This window comes from Sander lucioperca, chromosome 24 (genome assembly GCF_008315115.2).
Source record: "Sander lucioperca isolate FBNREF2018 chromosome 24, SLUC_FBN_1.2, whole genome shotgun sequence".
In the NCBI taxonomy this organism is placed as follows: domain Eukaryota; kingdom Metazoa; phylum Chordata; class Actinopteri; order Perciformes; family Percidae; genus Sander; species Sander lucioperca.
Genome location: NC_050196.1, coordinates 7,300,014 through 7,319,155, shown reverse-complemented (window position 1 = coordinate 7,319,155; position 19,142 = coordinate 7,300,014). Strand labels below are relative to the sequence as shown.

The 19,142-nt window shown below is 41.8% G+C and overlaps 3 protein-coding genes across 7 annotated transcripts; 1 reads left to right on the top strand and 2 right to left on the bottom strand.

The window, feature by feature from the left end:
• Positions 1 to 412: 412 nt before the first annotated feature.
• LOC116044828 (cyclin-Y-like protein 1) lies at positions 413 to 7,997 on the bottom strand. 2 transcript variants are annotated; one of them, XM_031292341.2, is made up of 10 exons: positions 7,016 to 7,997; positions 6,755 to 6,829; positions 6,624 to 6,658; positions 4,216 to 4,319; positions 3,753 to 3,788; positions 2,486 to 2,537; positions 2,275 to 2,394; positions 2,010 to 2,176; positions 1,281 to 1,443; positions 413 to 1,172 (listed from the first exon to the last, which is right to left on the bottom strand). In XM_031292341.2, the coding sequence occupies exons 1-10, from the start codon at positions 7,173 to 7,175 to the stop codon at positions 1,056 to 1,058; spliced, it is 1,029 nt and encodes a 342-aa protein (XP_031148201.1). In that variant the 5' UTR covers positions 7,176 to 7,997; the 3' UTR covers positions 413 to 1,055. The 2 variants fall into 2 exon arrangements, with proteins under 2 accessions (XP_031148201.1, XP_031148203.1); XM_031292343.2 differs by having other exon boundaries at positions 4,216 to 4,316; positions 7,016 to 7,996.
• A 639-nt stretch (positions 7,998 to 8,636) lies between these two features.
• mettl21a (methyltransferase like 21A) lies at positions 8,637 to 10,372 on the top strand. The gene is made up of 3 exons (XM_031291974.2): positions 8,637 to 9,056; positions 9,154 to 9,265; positions 9,372 to 10,372. The coding sequence occupies exons 1-3, from the start codon at positions 8,910 to 8,912 to the stop codon at positions 9,767 to 9,769; spliced, it is 657 nt and encodes a 218-aa protein (XP_031147834.1). The 5' UTR covers positions 8,637 to 8,909; the 3' UTR covers positions 9,770 to 10,372.
• Positions 10,373 to 10,833: 461 nt separating this feature from the next.
• Positions 10,834 to 17,073, bottom strand: LOC116044626 (cyclic AMP-responsive element-binding protein 1-like). 4 transcript variants are annotated; one of them, XM_031291970.2, is made up of 8 exons: positions 16,866 to 17,073; positions 15,741 to 15,834; positions 15,469 to 15,648; positions 14,998 to 15,098; positions 14,518 to 14,657; positions 12,761 to 12,937; positions 12,417 to 12,570; positions 10,834 to 11,872 (listed from the first exon to the last, which is right to left on the bottom strand). In XM_031291970.2, the coding sequence occupies exons 2-8, from the start codon at positions 15,819 to 15,821 to the stop codon at positions 11,728 to 11,730; spliced, it is 978 nt and encodes a 325-aa protein (XP_031147830.1). In that variant the 5' UTR covers positions 15,822 to 15,834; positions 16,866 to 17,073; the 3' UTR covers positions 10,834 to 11,727. The 4 variants fall into 4 exon arrangements, with proteins under 4 accessions (XP_031147830.1, XP_031147832.1, XP_031147831.1 ...); XM_031291972.2 differs by having other exon boundaries at positions 15,469 to 15,615; XM_031291971.2 differs by having other exon boundaries at positions 16,698 to 17,011.
• Positions 17,074 to 19,142: the final 2,069 nt, after the last annotated feature.

Here is a 19,142-nt window from a genome sequence, read left to right as displayed (position 1 = left end):
TTGATAGTTACAAATGAAATCATGAATTTATAGCTCTTTACTCAAACGCTCTGATCTGGTACACAAAGACATTTTTATGTCTTCCACATTCGCTAGCGGTCTTTGTCTCTCCATACACGAATCAACAGGATTTTAAATTGTTTTCTATTAATTCATATTTTTTTCCTTTTCTACAAAATGATTAAGCAAAGAGCAAATGCTATTTCTCCTAAAGCAGTGCCTTACAGAAATGATGCTTTCTCATATAATAGTAACTATAGTATAATTGTATTAATATAGTATAATAATATAGTATAGTATAATAGTATTAATTGTTGCTGCCATCATGGTAGTTTTTCCATTCCTCTTTCAAACATCTTCTTTTATGAGAGATCTCGCAGCTCCCGCAAACAAAAACCACCACGACACATTGTCCCATGAGAGCAGCCTCAACTTTAAACAGCGACTGAAATTTATTTGAATTAAATAAAGTCTCGTACATTTCACAGCTATAGGGGCCTACATAGTAAGCAAAACAAAGTCTACTCTTTGTCCGTGTGCAGAACTACACCACAGGGTAGTTCGAGACAGTCTGTCATCATGTGAATGAAGGTGAGGGGATACGGCTGGTGGAGAGAAGAGGGCCAAAGCCATAGACTCCTCAGAAGACCAGCTGATGTGAAAAATAGAAGATGAGGTCCTCAGTGTGTGTGTGACTTCAGGAGGCATTTTCATGCGGATTCCTTCCAAAGTTACACATCCATTTGAAAATAAATGTGCAAAATATTTCACCAAATGATCATGCTTTAAAGGCAGATAGCTGAAGTTCTTTGTGATGAACACATAGAGAGACTGGATTCATATTGAGATTATTAGAGATATTGTATGGTAAACTTCTGCTCTTTTGTTCCTCCCCAAAAGTCGACATTTAACTATTTGTAATGGAACTTTTCTGTTACGGATATCGTTAATCTACTTTGGAAATGTCTCTTGGCGAATACTGTCTTGACTTCTTGAATGTGGCATCACATCCTGTAGCTTAACTCTAAGTCCGTTGCTCCACCCCCGTCGCAGACTTAGGACAGCACAGCATGGGTGTTCTTGATGCCAACCAGGTTGTCTACACTGACAGACCTCCTCATAGCCGATTTACACAGGTCCTTGTACTTATCCTCGCACAGCCTGGAGATGGCCTGGAGACAAAACCGTAAGCACAGAACTGTTACTACCTAACCAACGTTACAAAGAAGAGATGACAGATTGTTCACATGCAGTGTGAATGCGGCCTCAGACGTACTCACCTCCAGTTTTTGAGCCCGCTTGTTGTTCAGCGGCTCCAGAGGGAAGCTGAGGTTGTTTTCGTCGGCCAGTGAGCGCAGGTCAAAGTAATACTTGGCGTAGACGCTGGCTGGGACGTTGATGTTGAACTGGAGCAGCTCCAGGAAGTGACGCTCCATCTCGTTCCTGCAGAACACGGGACAAAGGAGAGGTCTTTCAGAGGATTCAACATTGTTTTTCCTACGCCGTAGCCTGACATGCACGTCTAAAAAAATTTAACTACACAACCGCAACAACTGTGTAGGTCCACTTGGTCGTGGCTTTGTAGCGTTGCACCTCCCCCGTACTCATTTCCGTAAACTTCACCATAAACAACATGAAATCGAGGAAATTGTTAACTTTTCCTGCTTTCCGACCGTGGTCAGAAAGCACACTTTGTTTCTCCCACTACGCCTCCAGAGTCGGTACTCGCTCCGAAGCTAATCCCATGTCACTCTCTCTCACTCGCTCTGCTACACACTCCCCACGCGCACACACATGATGGCCCTGTTATTCTCTTAAAGAGATCAACGCAGACACCAACGCACAAGTATACAACTTCAGTCCACTTACATAGGCTAACGGCGAAAGCGCTGCGTAAAGCCTTCGCAGAAGCATAAATCCCACGTAAATTACAACATTGGGTTGGTACAGGTTACTCAATTGTTTTTCTTCAAAGAACAGTCATTTCTTGGATGAAAGGTAACACTCACATGTCCTCCACTGTGATGTCTTTGAGGATCTGGCAGTAGTCGACGTTCCACACAGCCTGGTCGTCCCAGACCTTGGAGGCCAGCAGGATGGCCCCGAGAACAATCCGCTTCCAGTTACATGGACAGATGTCCATCTCAGCATACGTCAACAGCCTTTCCAGATATACCTAACACAGCACAGGACCATCAGGTTCACACACACACACACACACACACACACCAGTGATAGAGATAAGAAGGTCTGAATCTCTGGTTGTAAACTTACCAGAGTGACGATGGCGCACTCTGCAGTGAGCTGTGCAGAGCTGAAGAGCGTCCGTATGAAACGGTAGATGAGTTTGTGTTCTGGGTCGACCACAGAGTAGTCCTCTGGAACCTTTTCTCGCTGTTGGGCAGAGGGTTATCATCATTGGTCAGTCGGCACAGAGCGAGCAGTAAACATCGCTGCTGCATGCAATCAAAACACCTCAACTCACCGTCAGAGGGTGCTTCTTCTCATCGAATATATCCAGCGAGCGGTTGGAATCTCTGCAGGGCCAGAACATGACGGAGCCAGTGTTAAATGTGCACATTATGGGATTTGTCTCCTATTGAACAACATGACCATCACTTACTTGTGGAGGCGTAATAGTGTTTGGTGTTCTCACTTTAAGCTGAAACTATATGGAATGTCAACTCTACGGTGAACACGACAAGCTAGACCTAAACAACTACTAGTTTGCAAAGTGGTTCACTACCTCCTACCTTCACTATTTTTTTTACTTTCTTAAAAACTCACTAATGGCTATTAACAAAACAGTTGCTATGAAATGTTGACAGAATCCCAAGTTATTCATTCATTCATTCGTGTTTCCTAACTATTAACAACAAAAATCTATCTATCTATCTATCTATCTATCTATCTAAACTTAGCACAAAAAGTAAGGAAATTTGTGTTTGGTAGATTATTTCTCTGTGGTAACAATGCTTTTTGGCAATAAATCTTATACCGTTGGAAAGCCAGTTTAGTTTCCTTTCAAATGGTGCCCCATTTGTAAGGAACATGCATTTGTGGGATGAGCAGCAGCACTAAGTATGTGGGTTGCGCCCATGAAAAATTTGCCAAATCTTCTCTGCCAATGCCAAACAGCTTATTCTGCCATTGACTCGTTTGGTGTTTGGTGGATTGGATGATTGAAGTTTGAAGAAACAAGACATATTGGCAATTTAACAATTTATTCATTTTACAAACAGGAGCCTCAGTAGCGTGTGGAAGAACCATACACAGCCACAACAGCCTGGCACCTCAAGAACGAGTCAATGGCAGAATAAGCTGTTTGGCATTGGCAGAGACGATTTGGCAAATTTTTCATGGGCGCAACCCACATACTCAGCGCTGCTGCTCATCCCACAAATACATGTTCCTTACAAATGGGGCACCATTTGAAAGAGAACTAAACAGGCTTTCCAACGGTATAAGATTTATTGCCAAAAAGCATTGTTACCACAGAGAAATAATCTGCCAAACACAAATTTCCTTACTTTTTGTGCTAAGTCAGTTTGTCTGTCTATCTATCTATCTATCTATCGGCCAGCAGCAAGAAGTTGCAATTGTGACAACAGAGTTCCATAAACCCAAAACAACCCCTAAACTATTTCTACTTTGTTCCCCCAATTAAATACCCAAGTACTGGAGACAAGGGAAACAGTACAGCAACACCTATAAGAGGTGAAAGCTATGACAACATTTCAAACTTTTCCTACCTGTTCTTTATGTGATAGTATATGGCCAATGCGACGCTGGAACACAGAGAAACCGACACAGACAAACAGTGAACCACTGGGTGTGATTCTGTATTCTTTTGCACCAAAAAAAAAAAAAAGATATCCTGTCTTCCTCTATCTGTAGTTTTACGGGCTGACATATAGGTCACGTGTGTTGCGACAACAATGTAAGGACATCTTGATGCATGCAGTCCAAAAAAATTGCTCGTTGGGTTTGTTAGCACTCATAACTGAAAGCATAGGTCACTGCTAGCTACGGGTTGGCTTGCAGCAGAACAGTTTGAATAAAAAAAATGTGTTTTGGTAATGGTGAAGGACAAATGCCTTAACTCTTTCCTCGTCACTGACCACGACCTGCTAAAAAGGAAACCAGCACACTGGAATACCAAATGTTAAACTATTCCTGTGAAGATACGAAGAAGACGGCGGTGAAGTCAATTACCATTTGATCGTGCTCTTGAGGTTGGGCTGGCTGACGGTGCTATCATCGATGAATATTGTTGAGCAGGAACTGTACTTTTTTGTCAGCAGCCCTGGGGACATCTGCTAGAGAGGAGATGGAAATACACATGACTGGAGCTATTGGCCTTTCTGGGCCCAATTTGTTGCGTGTGAGTGCATCTTTCTCAATTTCACTGACTGAAAAAGTCACTCTGTCATGTTAAAATAAAGTCCAAACTGCATCAAGTACACATGAAGACCTGTGCTGAAAGAAGTATTCAGATCCTTTATTTTAAAGTACTAATACCACACTGGAAAAATTAGGGATTGACCAATACTGGTTTTTCAAGGCCGACACATAACAATTATCCAGACTGAACTCAAGAAGTGGCCAATTCGTATGCCATTTTGGAATGTTATCAAGACTCATAATCGCTTTTTAGCTTGTTTATCAACGCCATTTGGCCTCCATTAACTTACATTACCTTGCGTTTGCGTGTCAATTTACGTATCGAGTAGTATGAAAGGCCGAAAATCCGCGTAGGGAGGTTGGTCGGGGTGGTGGATGGGTCAAACAACACAGGACTTTCACCCAGGAGACCGGGGATCGTGTCCCACGTGTCACGTATCCTAAACCCAACCATCCCGTTCTTCTTTTCCTAAACCCAATAATGTGTGATGATAATTCCTTGAGCCGTCTTTCCTGATCCGTCTCTGTGTCGCTCTTACACTGTTGCCCCTGGCAACCGATAGTGTAGGATCCCAAAATGGTGGGTGGGCTCAGACACCTCCCAAATCGTCACGTGACAGCAAGCTACCATGACGTATGTCCTCGTTGTCAATACGGCGTAGACATACGCGCGAATAGCTCAAAATGCAACATGCTGTATACAGTAGACTTACACACGGCGTAGACAGCTCAAAATGCGTACAGATAACACGCCACTTGGCTTTAGAAAGTGGCGTGTATGTTTACGCGAAGTCATGATGTCACGTTGAATTATCAGTAGTTAATGAAACCGATAACCGATATTTGGAACCGAAATGCATTTACAGTGAAAATAAAAATCTTTAAGTCAAAATTGAGATTTTGGAATGTTACAAACTCCAACACAAAACTTTATTTAGATGCTTTAAGCAATTGTTTAATAACTGAGAAACTTTCAACATAATACCCAGTAACAGATGGTCAGATAGTGTTGTGGCGGGACATTAAGTCAGACTCAGTGGTGAGTGTAACCGAAGCAGAGGGACAGACACAGCTGTAGCCGACCCAAAGTAGCGCACTTTTTAATTCATTAACTTTATCGGTTATCAGGCAAATAAACAGATAATCTGCAAACTGCCAAAAAACGGCCTGATAAGCGGCAAGGGCCGATAATCGGTCTATCCCTATTAAATTATTATCCCTAGTAAAAAATACCCTTACACGTAAAAGTCCTGCATTGAAAATGTAACTTAAAGTGCTCATATTACGCTCATTTTCAGGTTCATAATTGTATTTAGAGATTATATCTCAGAATAGGTTTACATGGTTATAATTTAAAAAAAAAAACACCATATTTGTGTTGTACTACATATTGCAGCAGCTCCTCTTTTCACCATTGGTGTTTTAGCTACAGAGTGAGGCATCTCACTTCTTATTCCATCTTTGTTGGGAGTCGCACATGCGCAGTACCTAGGTAAGGACTACTAGCCAGTCAGAAGCAGAGTATGAGGGCGTGCCATGCTAGCAGCTAGGCGAGCATTATAACGTGTGTTACAAAGTGACGCACGTTCGTCACGCAAGTAAAGAAAGGCTGGACTACAATAGAGCTGTTTGGAGCAGTTTGTGAACAGTGTTTTCTGTTGGAGACATTAAGTCCCTTTGGGGTGGACTTTGGGCTTTTTCACTTTGGAAGCCTATTACATGCACAAAAAAAGATATATAACACAATTAAGGAAAGGGAAAAAGCCAAAAAAGCATGATATGAGCACTTTAAGTAACAGTATGTAAAGTATCATCAGGAAAATGTACTTAAAGTATTAAAAGTAAAAGTACTCAATGCAGAAAAATCCTCACATTTAAGAAACGATCCAAACAGTTCTGTCAATCAACTAACTGTTAATCGGCTTATCATTTCAGCTAGACTGGTAGGCCGTTATATTGTTGGGTAAGTTTAATTCATAATAAATAACATATTGTATAAACTACATGTGTTCCGTGTGCAAAAATCTTAATTTGTAGAGTAACTAGTATCTGTCAGATTAATGTAGTGGAGTGAAAAGTACACTAGTTCCCTCTGAAATGTAGCGGAGTGCAAGTAGACAGTGTCAAGTAAAGAAAGTACCTCAAATCTGTACTTAAGTACGGCACTTGAGTACATGTAATTAATTACATTCCACCACTGATGAAGACCTGTCACTTACGTGATTCAAGTAGTTGCTTTTTCTTTTCTCGCGCACTGAAATGGGGGAGAAGAAAGGCAGAGAGTTTAGGAGATTTCAAGGACTGTGAAGAAAATCGTATGGTGGCATCTTTAGCAGATAAATTTACTGACCGTCTGTCTGCGACTTGTTGAGGAAGAGGGTGCTGGCTCTGGGGTGGTCTGATGGGTTGGCCTCTTGGGCCAGCTCTGTAAGATGCAAGTATGAAAGTGAGCTTTTTTTTTTTTTTTTTTATAGCACACTGCATTAAAGATGGGTCTACGCAGAACCTGTCCCCAAGAGTCTCCATCTTTAGATGGTTCTATGTTGCTAAGGGTCATTTTAAACCAAAGTCTCCAGAAATAACAGCCACATTAATCATCATCACCACCCACCGTCGGGGAGCTCCCTGTCGCTGATGTGCTGCAGGTAGGTCCCAGTGTCCTCGCTCACGTCCTCAGTGGTGGTGATGGGACACTCCTCCAGCTCCACCTCTCTCCTGTGGATCTTGGGACTCTCTCCAGGAGAGATGCAGCAAGACACCGAACCTCCCATTGTTGACCTACAACAGTCCTGCTACAGCCAGCACCGGTTCCCATACAACTCAGGAAGGATCACCCCACTAGTCTAACTAACAAACACTGGGCCGCCGGGCGTCTGCAACTTACTTAAAGTTGAATCTAAATCTCCTAAGTGGCAGTTAATACATGTAACGTTATCACCACAGTAAATCTGAAACTAGATCCGTCTGACTCTGGTTTCAGATCAAACGTGTAAATCTTTAAAATGTTAGTTTAGTATATTAGTGCTTGGCTGCAAAGTGAAAAATCCTGCTTCAGAGTAGAATGGGATCTATGTCATGACAGCCAACTGGGTGTCTGCAGTATGTGCAGGGCAGCTGACATTTCAGGGCGTGTGCGCAGCATAGCACTGATGCATTTTAATAAGAATAACATGCGTGGGCTGAAACGTTTTTGGACGGTGAATAGCTAATATCATCTCATTTTACGGAATAGAGGCTAACAACAATACAGAGTCACAAGCTCCTCTAGCTCCCCTTCCATGGCTAGCAGGCTAACGCTAGCTTCCGCACCTCAATCCATTCTTGGCTTTTCAGCAGCATGGATCAATCCATTTTCACTGCGGTTGAAGTCGCTGTCACAATTCAAGGTTTTTCTACAGGACTGCCGTACAAATTCCCTAAATGGTAACAACCTAAAAGATAACTAAGGAAGCGGAAAGGTTGCGAGTATTGGAGTTTTTAAAAAAGGTAGCCAACGGTAGCTTTCATCTCGTCGCATTTGCAGGAGACACGTCTTGGATGTCAAAATCCACCGAAGCGATGAAGTTCATAGGTAATTTCCGGTTACTGCCTTTCAAACTAAAAGTCCCTATCGTAGTTTTTAGAGACGGGTCTCATTGATGTTAGCCCAGCCCACATGTAGAAACAGAATGTGTACTGATGAAATGTCAATGGAATAACTGATTATATGTACATTACAACAAATAAAACATTTTGAGTACTCTAAATGAGAGTGATAATGACTTGTATTGTAATCATGAGCATTAATGTCTAGCTGTAGTTTTATACTTAATTTATTTTATGCATCTTGAATTCATGAGGGTTGCAATAGATTCCAATTCTGAGAGGTTTTAACTGCAAGACGTTTTAATTGCAAGAGGTTTTAACAGCGGGGAGTCAGAATTGTGAAAATTAAATCACAATTAGATCCAATAATGTATCTGCTTTTATTTTGCGTACAGGAGCGCAAATGAAACGGAAACTGTGATGCTGCTGTGTGTTGTCAGCTTTACAGACGTGGGCTTCATCTGCAGGCACCGCCCCCTTCATTATGCAAAAAACCACAGCCGTTGAGAAAAACCTTTGCAGGCACGCCCATTATAAAACCAGGCTTTCCTATTGGTTACTTTTAGCCAAGCTGTTACATAATTGGCTGATTTGCTCATTGATGTGTCAAGAGCGGGCTGACGTTATACAATTGCAGAAATACTTGAATGCGTCTCTGCCCCCGCTGCAACGTTTAATAAAACAATGCCTACAAAGTAGCTAGTTCCGAAATGATGAGGCAGGACATGTTTATGATATTTTGGAGGAAACATAGACGATGGAAGGAATTCAAATAAGAAATTGACCTCCAGAAGATGGCAGTAATGAATCATTACATTTAAGCCAGCTGCCTTAAAACGTCAAAGAAGAAGAACAGAACTGCGCATGAGTAAAGGAACACTAAAATATGACCATAGTGTAGTTTCTACTTATTTTACAGCATGGCTCTTGTTCCGTACGTAGAAAATTCGTTACCTGTTCTTTCCAAACTCCACAATTCATCAGCACAGTTTCGGTTCGCCAACCACGACCTCCGTCTTGCCCAGGACTGGAAGAAGCTTGGGGTAGCAGCAGTTGTGTGGGATGCGGTAAGTGATAGATAAGTGGCAACCATAGACTGTAAATATTAGTACTACTGTTCGTCTTCTTATTTGATTAAATGCATATATGACGTCTATTTTCCAGGCAGTTGTCATGTGTATGTACCTGGAGATGGGGAAGGTGGAGTTAAAGGGGAAGGGGGTCATTGAACTGGGAGCTGGCACTGGACTGGTAGGCATTGTAGCAGCCCTGCTGGGTGAGTTCACTGTCCAATTGTAAGACATGTGAGTTAAATATAAACATAAGTATGAATACTGGCCTTGAAGTGTTATCGGTCAGTGTCACATTCTTAAATGTCCTAGGTGCCAAAGTGACCATCACTGACAGAGAGCCTGCCCTGGACTTCCTCTCTGCCAACGTGAAGTCAAACGTGCCCCCAGACTCCCAGGGATCGGTGGTTGTGTCTGAGCTGACTTGGGGCGAGGGCCTTGAACGTTACCCGGCTGGGGGATTTGATCTGGTGCTGGGAGCAGACATTGTTTACCTGGAGGACACCTTTGTGCCGCTGCTGCAGACTCTGGAGCACCTGTGTTCGGACACCACTGTGGTGTTGCTGGCCTGTAAGATCCGCTACAAGCGAGACACAAACTTTTTAAGCATGCTGAAGCAGCAATTCATAGTTGAAGAGATCTACTATGAGAAACAAAGGGACATCCATGTATATAAATCTTGGAAACTGCCACCTAGGGAGGATTTGTGACCACTGGGTGTCCTAACTGGTCAGTTTTCTTTCATTGACTGCAGTCTTTGTAATACATTTACTGTTTTTGCAGAAGAATCAAATAAACATGTTAAAAGATTACCAGAAACACATTTATTAACAGCTGCCAAAAATGTAATATTTGAATAGCTCTAACATAATGCACTGTATTATACAAGTAGGTGATGACATTTAGAAATTGTGAATACAAAATAAATGAAAAGCAACATAAAAAAAAAAGCATACTATTTCATGACTATACATAATACCTAAAATACAACATGGCATTCCATTATCATAAAAAATAGCCATTTTGTTCACTGTGATGTCATTGTCTTTTTGATTTGGCCGCACTTTACAATCTTTTGCAGGGTGTTTGATAAGTGCAATCGAGTCGGACTTGGTGAGGACTTGACGCTCCGCGAAACTAATGACGTGGAATCAAATGTATGATGTTGCCTTGATAATAAAGCAACAAAACACTCCTGGATACTTTGTGACCGATTACTGGTTAGCAGTGTTACATTCAAACCAAAAAAGAATCTCAGATGGTGCATGATATTTTCCTGTTAAATCATGTGAAATGTGGTAGGATTGTGTATGCAAAGAAAGTGCGCATGCCACTTTGTAATCCTATTAACAGAATTTGGAGACAGCCTCTGCTGACGCTTTCACAACTACCATACGGGTATCCTTAATACAAACTCATCAACCTCCAACTGCAGGAATTGTCTTTTTTTCCCTTACTTTCCCCAATAACAAAAAGCTAGTGACATTACATGTTCAAAGACGGTAGAATAACACAAACATACCAAGCGATCCATGATTTCAGTGATGGGCCATGCATCTCCAAAAATTATTTCTTTCATTGCAAAACAAGTAAGGCTCATTATTTTTGTTTTATTCAAGAAGAATCCAGGAATTAATCAAATAAAGAAATAATCCACGGAGCCCGTTTACTCGTAACCTCCGGTGAGCACAAAAACCCAGTTTAAATCGGTTTAAACTAATTCTGCTCCTTTTGTATGGGGATGTTTTTGTTAAGATTGGTAGAAATCAAAAGCAATGAGCCTTAGTAATATGATTGGGAAGGAAGGAACATGCATCAGAGACCAAATAAACACTTAAAGAGTTCCACTGTTCCACTCGAGAGACTGTTGACTACGGTCTCTCTTCATCACGTACTTTCAGAGGTGCGTTTAACACGGAAACCATCTACAATCCAACATAATGGTTAGCGTTTTTGTTCATGTCATATCAAGGCAAAGTAAATTCAAAGTAAAAAAAAAAAAAAAAAAAAGTCATTGGCATTATGCAAGCAGATAATCCAATACATAAAACAAATCACAGCTAAAAGATAAAATGTCCATGATACGGCCCATCTACTGTTCAAAGCATTAGTAAGTAACAGATGTTAATCCAAGAGCGCAGTTACGGTTACAAACATTGCACACAAAAGTAACCTCTCCAAATTGATCCAAGTGTCTTGGGGGAGATTAAATGTTCTGACGTAAAAAGTTCTGTCGTTATCGGTGATGGTTAAGTGAGCGGTTCCCCGTTGCTGGTGACGTTGCCTAGTTTGTCCGGGCACCAGTGACTGGAAGGCGTCCCTTTGGTGGCGTCAAAAAACACACACAACAGCCTCATTGTCTGTTCCATCACTTCACCACGAGGACCCTGTATAGTTGGAGTCTCCTCCACGTCTGTTGTCCACATTGCTTCTCTGACTGATCGCTGAAGTGGGATGTGATGGGGGGGGGGTGTTTTTTTTTCTAATCCTGGTGAGTCACTTTGAAGATTTCTCAGCAGTTTTTAAAAAGAAAGCAAAAGAGTACAAAAGGGGGGGTGGGGAGTGGGGGAGGGGAGTGTTATCCAGATGCATGGCTCTGTGCTGAGTCTCTGTACATGGGGACAGACGGGCACCTGTCGAGCCCCTGGCAGGCGTTTGGTGACGTTTTCTACTCAGATTTGTGGCAGTACAAGTCTTTGAGGGCTTTGAGTTCCTCGATGAGGGTTTTGTTCTGGTTCTCCAGCACGGCCACGCGGTTCTCCAGACACTTGACGTACTCCTTCTTCTTCCGGCGACACTCGCGGGCTGCCTCCCTGTGTGAGCACGTGACTGTGGTTAAGGTCTAAAACATGTGCATACATGGCTACATTTACCGATGCATTGGACATGCGCTCAGCGTGGAAAACCTAAAACGAGCGCATGTCTAGCGTTTCCCTCCCTACTTATACATTGGCGTGGATATAAGATACAATGATGATGCAGACCAAGAGGCCCGTTGAAATAAGTGTCACAGACTGATATTCAGTTACCCTTCAAAAGGCTGCAATTATTTGGATGAGAATTCAAACAAAAACAACTGATCACTGAATGAATTACACTATTTAATAACATAAAAAAGGGTTGAAGAGCGGCAACGAGGACTTGTTTAATTCCCAGAGCCAACATTGACTCTCTGCTGAAACCTATCCTAAAGATGCCTGCATGTAGGCCGAGGATTTTGGGACAACTGACTCCGCGCCACATCTCAGCGCTTGCTGCCGTTTGCACTTTATCTGTATCTAAATGCAAACGACCTGGCAACACTAGCGCATCAACGAGAAAAATACACACCATTATACAACCTCATAATACACATACCTGTTTTTCATAAGTCTGACCTCCCTTTTGCGTGTGACTTCCTCAGTGCCTCCTCCTGTGCCCAGTGCAGGCGAAGTCGCCATGACGACCCCGGGAGTGATGGCGCTGGTGGGGGCTGTGCGTATCTGATAGGCCTGGACATCACCTGAGGCGGCTGACAGACAAATACAGTATTTTTTATTACTGACGGGATACAGAAATCCAGACAAATTCACTTGTCACACTATGACCGACGTTTTCCTGGTCTAATGGGTACAGTTTCACGTTCAAACCGTGTTGCAGAAAACTCATTCATTCACCTTTAGTAGGCTTAAGCAGAACATTATGTGACATTACTTCCCCACCTTGTACAACCACTTGGTTGCTGGGCACTAGGATCTGCTGCCCGTCGCTGGTCTGGGCGTACTGCAGGATGGTGGCACCTTGCTGGCCGGCGTTGGCCATGGTCAGTGTCTGCAGGCCCTGCACTCCATCTGTGCCGTTATTGGCCAGCTGGATGGCCCCACCTTGGGTAATGGCAACTGCAGAGGGACATTGTCACGTTAGAATTCTACACTCAAACGAACACAAGTGATGTTCTCCAAATCCAGCGCGTAGGACATGGAAATTGCAATACAAGGCGACAGCGGCAAGTAAACACGAATCCATCCGTTCAAATCGTCCTATCCTAAACATGTGTGCTTAAACACCGTTTACTGCAGCAATGACCAACTCATGATCTACAGGTCATACTAGGGCTGGGCGATAAATCGATTTTATCGATTAACTCGAATGTGTAGTTAACGTCGATTTGTTAAAATGAAAATCGATTTTCTCCTTAACATCTGCCGACGCTCCCCTCTGGGTTCCCATAACTCCGAACGGGCTCAGCGCGTTTGCCATAGAGATACACAAACAACATGGCAGCGACAGGGACTAACATTAATTCTTTTCTTAACTAGTAGTTTCATTACTTACTTATCCGTAATCTCCGCCGAAATGACCGGCAGCTCGCGGTGCTCTGTCCCCGGCTGAGAGTCACCTATTCTCAGATAACTGAACCACCAGCTACCGCTGACCTAAAGGACCACCATGCGGGGCACCAGAGGCGGTGTTGAGGAACTCTTTTGCGGCTCACCACATCTACTAAATGCCGCTGATACGACCGAGCTGTGATGGAGGTCTGTAGCGGCTTAAACAACTAGCAATCGCCGCTCTGTAGCACGGAGCTCCTCTTCGACGTTTGTTTCTACCGCTAGTTACTACGAAGGAGCTTGCTACAGGTATGCCACATTCAAGAGACCATGGGATGTTAATGTACGTTACTCAGCAACAGGTGAAAATAGGGGCAAGGTTGCCCAATAACGTTAAAATGATTTGAACTTTTAGCGAGGAACGAGAAGTGAATTACCTGTATGTGTGAAAAGCTTTATCTCACGCATCCGTTTGTTTGTTGAATATATAGCACCCCCCATCCAAAAAAAAGGGAAAACACTCAAACCAATTTATATTTCCACAAAATTGGCATGAATAATCATAATGGTATACATGCCCCATGTGTGTGAGTCAAAACAAAATAAAGTTAAAACTTGTTTTGAACAATTTCTTTGACATCTGCAGATTGATTTTAAGTAGGGGGAGAAAAAAATCGATTTAAATCTTAAATCGGATTTTTTTGGAAAAAAATCGGGGATTTTATTTTTAGGTCATATCGCCCAGCCCTAGGTCATACCATCTTCATGTGGCATTTCTCTTATGCTGCCCCATCTAACATGGGCTTTCATATGTGTCCAAGACAAACTCTGCCTCATGTCAGACAGTATCTGATCCAACAGCTCAATGCATAGGAGCAGAATTTACTTCAATGCCATTGCAAGAGGGGTGTTACAAGATAATCATTCCTTGGCGTGATATAAACTAACGAAATGACAACATTGGCTCAGTGTTATACCATATCTGATTATCAAGACTTTGTATTCACCGATGTCTAAATTCAGTTGGCCTCAGCACGGACACACCCTTACTGCAAAGAGCAAAAGGTCACTGCATGATAGCAGGAAATCCTGCACGTTTCAACGCGGAGCACCAGCTTTCCTGTATCACAGTATCCAAAAGTACTCACTGTACTGGCCACTGCTAGTCTGATAGATGGGAGTGGGCATGGTGACTGTGGTGATGGCAGGGGCTGTGTCGTCCTCTGACTTTTCTTCCTCAATTCGAGGCACTGCTGGAGCATCCGATGACAAATCATTCAGAATCTTCCTGTAGATGAGAACAATTACAGAGAAATCTCAGCAAAAAAATTTTTTTTTTCCCTTTCTTCATTTTAAAATCAATTTACAAATGCTCCAAAATTATTTTAAACTATTATGTATATTTAATTTGCAGCCTTTTACCTTGGAAGCAGTTACAAGTTAAAGTTTTTTTGCTTCCATTTCTTTTCTTTTTTTTTGAAGATCATCAGTCAGTCATTCTCTTTCAAACTCAGACATGTGTTGTGATGCAGACAAAAAATAAATAAATCAAAGCAATAAAATGAAATTGTAAGTGATAAAAGAGGTCTTCTAGAGTCATTACTTTTTTTGTGATAAGATACACAGACCTGTAAGAAGGCCGTCTGGACAGGATCTCTCTCCTCTTCTGACAATCTGTCACGCTGTCTACAGACTCCTGAGAGTCCTCACTCTCAGCAACAGTCGAAATCTGCAAGGGAACACAAATAAGTATACTCTCTAACTTCAACAGCTGACTCAACAAAGAAAATCAGCTACATAAAACAACATTGTAACACCATTTACAAGGATTTTGTTTCATTGCGAACACGTAGCAATGTAAGAAAATACATTTACATACAAATTACAGCTACTACCACAATGTTTTTGGAAGATACTGTGCTTATAATGACGTTATTAATTGTGATGATTTTAGATGCAAAGTGATTGTCTTTAATGGTTAACTTCTGACTCAAACATGTCAGTATTCAGTAGTTATTATTTGGGCAATAAAGCAAAACAAGGGTTATGATGTGCTGTAATAAAACAATGAAAAAGGTTGTTTTTTTTCTCCCTCTCACCTGTACAGTCTGGACTTGTGGGGACTGGATGACAGAGGGCTGAGCAGCTTGGATCACCCCGTGCACTTGGACTGTCTGACCGTTGGGTAACTGCACAAGGGTGACTGTGGGACCGCTGGATGTCACCTGGCCAGCTGCTATGGAGGCCTGCAACCATGACAACCCACATTCATACCCTGTCTGTATGACAAGTTATTAGCAGTTCTCAGCAGTAGCACTCATTATGCATCTTATATTGCAACGTGTAAATTTAAAGTGGTGATAAGATTTACCTGTCCAATGGTGATCTGCTGGGTCTCAGACTCTGAGACAACTGTTTCACCACTTTGCTGTGTGTCTGCACCAGCCTCCATTGTCGTTTAAAATCTGCCCAAAGTAAGAAACTGCTCATTTGTATATGTACCATTATGCTTAAAATAAAACTGTGCAGCACAACAGTGAGAAAGTGATCTATGGTGTACAGCTAACTCTGGATGTTGTGCCTTATCCACAGTTGTTTGATGATGTTCTAAAAGGAGGGTGTGGCTTTGCTTAACATGCTAGCGTACAATTCATTTGTAAAACACCGTACACGAGTTTCCATGCAGAAACAGAATGATTTATTTGAACTAAAATCATTTAAAAACATGTAGTTCGTTTCATATTCAAGACTCAACAACATAACGTTAGTGTAGCGATTTAAAATATGCTGCAACATTTTAACTTCACATTAACGCCGAAGGCTAACGTTAAAGCTAACTCTTTGGCTAGCCAAGTCCTGAATAGCTTCATTGATTCTGTTAGCATGCTAACACGCTAGCTAATATAATGCATTGCATGTTAGCACATTTAGCCGCCATTTATTTGACATCTATAAAAAGGCTCAATTTCAACTCGTTTTTCTGCTTTTAACAGCTCGTGTCGCAGTATGGCGCTCTGCTGTAAACTAACTGTTTAGTAAACTAATATTGCATTGACTAGCTAGCTAGCTAACTAATAACGTTAGCTAGGTTGCTAGCTGTGAGCCTGTATGGAGGGAAATGTCTGCATGCATTGCATGCCAGTTATGTTTGCAACTAGGGCTTTTTTCTCCCACTTTCACTAACGAGTTTGTTGGCTCAATTTTACATTAGTTTGTCACAGTGTTAACATAAATTGACTTTACATGACTACTTGCTTCTGTAGCTAACTTAATTCTAGACTGTTTATTAAAATAAAAACAACATTCAAGCCCACTCCCATATTAATACCTATGTCTCAGTTGTGTTGCGAGCCTTGCAGAGACTGACTCATTTTGAGAGCCTCTGCAACACCGCCGCCATGATCTCTTTGTTGGCTTTGTGCGGATATTAGGCGCAAATAACTTCTCTGGGCAGCCATCTATCTGTTTAGCAAACTTCGGATGCGTATCCTCTTACCAACACAGACTCGCTTCGTCACTCCCGGGTCTACGGAGCTCCACTTTTATTCAGACCGACACGTAAGAGACCGCGTCAGGCTACACCTCCGTCGCGTCACCGAGAACAACAACACGGAGAGGAGGACGAGGGAGACGACGACAGCGAAAATCAGCTCTATCGACAGGAATCGAGTGAACACGGAAAAGTCCGGAAAGTCACGAAGGCTGCCGATGTAACCACGAAGATAGCCGAGGAAAGCGCTTGATTTTCTCGAACTTATCTGAGCATGCGCCATGATGTGTAATTATAAATCTATAAAAAAAAAAATCCAAAGAATGGATGTTGGATGATGTTTTTTTTTTATATAATTGAATGTTTTTTGTGCACATTGACTTTTAAAAATAAGAATATTGTTGTGTCAAAAACCTCATATAAAATATTAACCTGAAATTGAAACACACCTGCTTTCGATAACACAGCTAATCATGAGATTTGAAACAGAGACAATCAACCCATAATGGTTTTAACATTTGATTTAACATTTAATATAACATTAGATATCAAACCTAGAATATTATATAATTTTTTTCTCTCAATGTTTCCCATCATCACCATGGTGACATGTAATGTCCTTCTTACAGCTATATTTTTATAATGACTCATGGTTAATAGTCCAATGTCTTATAAATCAGATGTTAGTTTTAAATTTATGAAACATTTTAATTTTCAGTAAATATCAGGCACATTGTTGAGATGCTTTTGACTGCAAACATGATCCACCGTTCTGCTCTTGCGATCCACATGGTGGCAGCAAAATCCTTCTTTATTTCTTTCCACCATGACAGTCAACCCTGCCCTATTATGTTATAGTACGTTTAGGCACAAGTTTCTTTATTCCCGGCCTGATATGATCAGTTATCTGTGAATTAGATTGGTCCTAACTGTGATACTGGCTCTGTACCGCCAAGCCACATTGTGATTTTAATGAGAAACCAGTATAGGCTCCAGCACTGTATTACTTATTATGTAGCCTACTATTTACAGCCCTTGTGATTCACATTACATTTGCTTCTCCTTGGACGTAGAAGTTGACCATGAAATAAACTCACTGACTTTGTCACTTGGCGTGTGAGGACTGGTGCTGTATAGGAGTGAAATGGATTTTAAGCTGTGGCAGCTGGTCAAAATCCTGTGGGGAAAATGAGACTTCAGACCAATTTATGACCATCATCTCTATGTGCGAGGTCATTTTGGAGGCCTTTTAACACACACACACACACACACACACACACACACACATCTGCACCTATCGAGTGATTGACTACACCAGTGGAGCAAAACAACTCGCTGCTGACCCAACCAATCTTGCGTCCTCCATAAAAACTGTGTCTGGCAACAAAAGTCTTACATTTTGCACTTTTCTATTTAAAGTGAAGCACCGATAATGTACCGCACAGTCACCAATTCATCAAATATTAGTCACTAACCAGCCTTCTAATCCTGTTCCTCCATGTCAATAACTTGATTGGACATTGATTTGACTACCAGCTCAAATAGCCGTAGCAAACCATAATTAGCCTGCATCATGTGTTAAAGGATTTCATTGGTTATCACTAAATGTGCACTTGGGTATGGAAGCTTTGCACATTCTGATTATTTGCAGTGTTTCTGCACATTGCGTATATAGAAAGAAATATAATCTATAAAATATGGAACATAAAATCCCCCATTCCCTATAATTGTATGTATATATGTATACAATTATCTAAATGTCTAAGTCACTAAATCGTACCTCTAAATCCTGTATAAATACATTTGAATTGTGCTTCTCCCTGTCACTAAAACCCACAGCCTTTCACATTAGCTGTTGAAAACACATGAACGCACAAACACAATCAGACCGTGCTTGCATTATTCACTTCTTTATCAAATCACATTTTCTGAGTGCATATTAACATGGTCAAAGTGCCCTGGTGATTAAGGCAAATCTCTGACTGCTAATGCTGGTGAGTTCTGCCACAGAATATCTGATTGCAATGTTTAGAACACTCTGCGGCAACGACCCATGGCTGTAAATCACTGCTGAAAAACACCCACTAACAGCGGAGTAAAATGATGCCACAGACGTCCAAAATGGTGTAGGAGGAGGATAGGAGTTTAATCTTCAGAATATGAAGTAGAGACCTGACTCCAATCCATAGCCCTTTCCTTTCCCCTTAAACCCAGCTGTCAAAGCCCCTGGCTTAACACAAGCCTCCAAACCCCCATCGACAGCAATCCCTATGACACTTTCTA

Coding starts and splice junctions, on each gene's coding strand:
- LOC116044828 (XM_031292341.2), bottom strand. CDS start 7,175: ATGGGAGGTTCGGTGTCTTGCTGCATCTCTCCTGGAGAGAGTCCCAAG. Junction 3,789..4,215: donor CTCAAGAGCACGATCAAATG/GTAATTGACTTC, acceptor TCTGTGTTCCAG/CGTCGCATTGGCCATATACT. Junction 1,444..2,009: donor GACATCACAGTGGAGGACAT/GTGAGTGTTACC, acceptor CGTGTTCTGCAG/GAACGAGATGGAGCGTCACT.
- mettl21a (XM_031291974.2), top strand. CDS start 8,910: ATGGCTCTTGTTCCGTACGTAGAAAATTCGTTACCTGTTCTTTCCAAA. Junction 9,057..9,153: donor CAGCAGTTGTGTGGGATGCG/GTAAGTGATAGA, acceptor TCTATTTTCCAG/GCAGTTGTCATGTGTATGTA. Junction 9,266..9,371: donor CATTGTAGCAGCCCTGCTGG/GTGAGTTCACTG, acceptor TAAATGTCCTAG/GTGCCAAAGTGACCATCACT.
- LOC116044626 (XM_031291970.2), bottom strand. CDS start 15,821: ATGGAGGCTGGTGCAGACACACAGCAAAGTGGTGAAACAGTTGTCTCA. Junction 15,099..15,468: donor CACAAGTCCAGACTGTACAG/GTGAGAGGGAGA, acceptor GTTCCCTTGCAG/ATTTCGACTGTTGCTGAGAG. Junction 12,571..12,760: donor CAACCAAGTGGTTGTACAAG/GTGGGGAAGTAA, acceptor TTTGTCTGTCAG/CCGCCTCAGGTGATGTCCAG.